The sequence below is a fragment of the Buceros rhinoceros genome, unplaced genomic scaffold (genome assembly GCF_000710305.1).
Source record: "Buceros rhinoceros silvestris isolate BGI_N320 unplaced genomic scaffold, ASM71030v1 scaffold17689, whole genome shotgun sequence".
NCBI classification, from domain to species: domain Eukaryota; kingdom Metazoa; phylum Chordata; class Aves; order Bucerotiformes; family Bucerotidae; genus Buceros; species Buceros rhinoceros.
In genome coordinates, this window is record NW_010433456.1 from 1 (window position 1) to 4,412 (window position 4,412).

Consider the following 4,412-nt stretch of genomic DNA (forward strand, 5'->3'; position numbering starts at 1 on the left):
CCCGCTGGCCAGCGGGGAGCCGGGTAAGATCGAGCACTAAAAATAAGCGGTGGTGATTGTTGACGCGTTCAAATAACCGTTCTAGGAATTCGTGCCCAAACAGAGGAGAGGCGCGAGTCGTCTGTGAGGATTGCACCATCGTGAATTTTGAACTGTATGTGAAATATTTTAAGTTCACATACCGAAAAAGCCGAGGGAGATGTGGTTATTTTTATTTGGCCAGTAATTGCCTACATTGTTCAGGGCTATTTCCCCACCACAAAATATGCCTCATTCAGATCTGGCAGAATCGGGTGTGGGGAAAACAATCGCCAGTCTCATGAAGAACCACGTATTTCCACACATATGAGGCCATAATAAAAGCCGGCGCTCCACCTGGCTAGCAAGCACTGCAAGTCAAAGAGTGTTGAAAGACATCTACGTTTTTTGTGGGTGCTCCCCCCTACTTGTCCCAGGCGAGGGGTGGCTCTAAGAAGGACCAGTGTTGCTGGCATCAGTCCTGCTGCAGTACACAGAGCGGTGTTATTTCTCCTGAGCTCTACCATGATGCTCATTCCCATCTGGAGGGACGTAGAGGGACCTCACGCAGCGCGGCAGCAGCGTTCTGCCGTGCAGGAGCGCTGTGGTCCGAACAGAAACTGAAGTTAAGCAGCTTTGGACTCTTCTGGGTTCACTTGCGTGTAGTATCCAGCAAGTTGCTTAAGGCATAATAAATGTAGGTCTCTGTGTGCTTTTTATGACAGTTAACTTTGTTTGTTTTGTGAATTGTATTTCAGATGCAGGGAAGAAAATGGCACAGATGTGATTGGACAGTTAATATTAAACACCAGAAAAGAAATTATGAACAGAGTAGCTCGCTGGGGGTTTTAATGTTTGTTTTTCATGGGGTGTTTCAGCTCTTCGTAGTGCTGGGCTGCCTGTGAGAAAGGCAGATCATCAAGTGGGTATAGCCGTGTGCTTGTAAATGATGCACTGCCCTGTGGGGAACCAGATGATCACGTTTTCCTGGTAACTACTGTCCTGTACCTGGAGAAATTCCACCAGTAGTCAAAGCAGGTGCTCATTTTTCATATGAATGTTTCATTTATTTTAGGGTATGCTATGACTGGCTTCAGACTCCCCATCGCTACTTTTAGAAAACTAAATGTCTGGTTTGGACTGTGGGAGAAATTTCCCTCTAGTAAACCGTGTCCCTCTTGGAGGAGAAGCGTGTTCTGTAGCTGTCAAGCAAGCACAGGAAACTACAGAAGATGTCTCACCTTTTCCCCAGTAAAACTCTCCGCACTAAGACTTTCTCCAGAGTACATCTCGGTGCTTTCTCTGCGGAACAAAAGTAACAAAAGCTCTAAAAGGAGCAGACAGACCCTACAAGAAGAAGAGGAAGAAGAGGATGTAGTTGAAGAGGAAAGCGATTTGGAAGATGAATTTGAAAATGACCCCAACGTAGTGAAAGATTACAAGGATCTTGAAAAAGTAGTGCAGTCTCTTCGATACGATGTGGTCATGAAATCTGGTCTAGACATTGCAAGAAAGTAAGTATGGAAGCAGCAGCCTGCTGGTGAGAAAGGTGTCATGCATCTTGAACTTGAGTTTGGACACCCTTTTATTGCTGGAATAACTCAGCATTTGGGTTTTCCCTGGTGTAGCTGTGCTGACTGTCTAAACATATGTTTTGGACGAATGGCTGTTCTCCCGTGTTTCACTTTACCTCCCGTGAAACAGCCCCTTCTCTGCTTTTCTCTGTCTGCAGTATTCCTGAGATTGCTGAGGAGGCATTTACTGCCGCTACTATTTATTTAAGATGAAGAAAACACAAAATAGAGTAAGACGAGAAAGGACTGATTTGAGATTGAGGGAGTAAAGTAATACGCTATTTATTGGCTGCAGAAATAGGTGGTGGTAGGTATAAACCCACCAGACCCGGTCAACCAGGTGAACCTGCAGCCTGTGAATACATCGCGGCGTTCGATCTAGTGCAACCTGCCGAAACCTTACATTGCAGCGCTGTTCGAACAGAGTGTTAGTATAACTTGATCGCGTAAAAATTATTACCGGGGCTGGTGCAGGAAAGGGGATGTGATTTGTTGGATAGTCAGGAGACGGGTCTTTAGAAACAGTTTCTTGCTGCTTGCACCCGTGGCGCGGAGCAGCTCTACCCTGTGAGTCCATTTAACATCTGCGAAAGGCTTGTCCTTCACTCGCAGTGCAGGTCTGTCCTGACCTTACAGAAGGGCGTCCTTTCTACGTAAGTTAGAGTCGTGGAAATGCGTCTTGCACGGGCATGGTGTTCTTGTGTGTCTGCAGAGAAACGGCTGCGTTTGGTCTGTTCACTCTGTAAACGCAATAAAACCTTGTTTTTCTTCAGTAAAGTAGAAGATGCCTTCTACAATAATGAACTCAGGCTGAATGGAGAAAAGCTATGGAAGAAAAGTAGAACTGTAAGACTTTTTAAAATTTACATCCTTTAATACAGTACAAGAAAATAACTGTGGCATGACCTCTTCCTCCCCCTCTAAACCGCTCTGCGGAGGTGAATGAGGCTAACGCCTCTTCCAGCCATGTGGGAGGGTGGTGCTGAGTCCCTGGGTAAGGCGTTACTGCCCAGGGCAGACAAGAGAGGAAACTAAGGCTGGGAGTCAGGAGACAACAGACGGCAGCAAGGGCAGAACTTCCTAAGCTGCTGAAGGCAGTGATGGTAGATGGGAGGGTGATGGAGTAGGACGGACTAAATCTGAGATACTGGTGGAGCGGGCACTTGAGTAAAGAAAAAGCTTGATGGTGGAAAGGGATGGAAAGTGGGATAGCTCAGGAGAGGTCACTGTGCCTGTAACAGAGCCCGCAGGACACGGGTGGGAGAGAGCCAGAAGGGTTGCAGACCATAGCCTTTAACAGCAGAGTTGTCACCAGAATGGTGACAGACATACTCCTACCCCTGCTCTGTGCACGGCTGATCCTAGGTGGCGATTACTGCCGTCAAAGGGCGCTAAGAAGAGCAGTTCTAATCGCCGATGCCCTAAAGCTAAGGCTAGTTGTGGAGAGGCAGCTGCCTCTGTGACTGTTGGGAGGAGCACCAGCAGCTCCCCAGCACTCTCTTCTCCAAAACTCTGATCCGTTTTACAGGTAGGAGGGAGAACGTTGCATTTTGCTCTTCTGTTTCTGTGTCGCTGCAGAAAGATTGAGGAAACCCCCTTCAGGAATAAAACCCACTACATTACGTTATGGCTTTTTCAGAGAGTTAAGTGTCAGCCGTGGAGACTGTTGGGAGGAGCACCAGCAGCTCCCCAGCACTCTCTTCTCCAAAACTCTGATCCGTTTTACAGGTAGGAGGGAGAACGTTGCATTTTGCTCTTCTGTTTCTGTGTCGCTGCAGAAAGATTGAGGAAACCCCCTTCAGGAATAAAACCCACTACATTACGTTATGGCTTTTTCAGAGAGTTAAGTGTCAGCCGTGGAGCAGGAAGGGTAGAGCTCCTGGCAGAGAAGGTCATGAGACATTTAATCGCTTATTGCCTGGGCTTTCCTGGGAGTTCACAGCTGGCAGGTCTGTAACGGGTCGGGTGTTACTCGCCTTCCTCCTCTTCTGCGAGACAGGAGTATTAAATGGGAAGAAAGGAACAAAATTAAAATTGGACAGAGACTGTGAGGATTTGTTTTCCCCCCCGGGAATGTTTGTAATTGCTCCTCTTTCTGTTTCCAGGTGAAAGTTGGTGACACGCTGGATCTCCTAATAGGTGAAGATAAAGAAACGGGAACCGCCGTAGTGATGCGGGTAGTCTTAAAAAAAGTGTCTGACAAAACTGAAAGTGAAAAATACAAAGTGATTTTGAGGCGTTGGAAAAACTTAAAAGTGCCCAAACAGGATGTGCTTAAGTAACGGGGGGGATTGCATGCGGCAGCATAAGATTTTTGCAGAAAACCGTACTTGTTAAGTATGAATTTTGGTTAAACAAAATTACAGTACCCTTTTTTAAGGGCTCGCATCAGATGTTCCTCTCCCTTCGCTGCGGATGTGCATATTCATGCAATAAGCCTGTCACATTCTGCTCTTAGCGCTGTTCCATGGTACTGTGGGACAGAAGATCCAGCCGTTTACATTTCCAGCCAGATTACATTTCCAGGCAGTTTCTTTACAGACATTGCAATGCACCAATAAAGACTAATTTGATCACTGTTTAATTGCTGTCTAATTTTCTTAATCAGAACAGTTACAGAAAAGCTGACATCGCAACAAGCAGAGCTGCTTTCTTCCTTTTACCTCTAGATTTGTGAAATAGTTCACAGGGATAATAGGGCTAAAAACCTCAGTTATGCAAAATTGCCTCTTCCTTCGTCACCGGTCTAGTTCTGGTTAACACCACCAACTCCGTGCTGACATACACGGCTGCTGTACCAAGACGACTGAAGGATACTGG

The 4,412-nt window shown here is 46.5% G+C and overlaps 1 protein-coding gene across 1 annotated transcript; it reads left to right on the forward strand.

Moving 5' to 3' along the window:
* Positions 1-546: 546 nt before the first annotated feature.
* Positions 547-4,000, forward strand: LOC104488619 (chromosome unknown open reading frame, human C6orf203). Its single transcript, XM_010144116.1, has 4 exons — positions 547-678; positions 1,094-1,532; positions 2,366-2,438; positions 3,698-4,000. Exons 2-4 carry the CDS (start codon positions 1,102-1,104, stop codon positions 3,872-3,874), a joined length of 681 nt encoding a protein of 226 aa, XP_010142418.1. The 5' UTR covers positions 547-678; positions 1,094-1,101; the 3' UTR covers positions 3,875-4,000.
* The last annotated feature ends 412 nt before the right edge of the window (positions 4,001-4,412 follow it).

Bases quoted from the DNA above. Each gene is read 5' to 3' on its own strand.
- LOC104488619 (XM_010144116.1), top strand. From the start codon at position 1,102: ATGACTGGCTTCAGACTCCCCATCGCTACTTTTAGAAAACTAAATGTC. The intron at 1,533-2,365 runs GTAAGTATGGAA...GTTTTTCTTCAG, and splicing joins GGTCTAGACATTGCAAGAAA to TAAAGTAGAAGATGCCTTCT. The intron at 2,439-3,697 runs GTAAGACTTTTT...TTCTGTTTCCAG, and splicing joins TATGGAAGAAAAGTAGAACT to GTGAAAGTTGGTGACACGCT.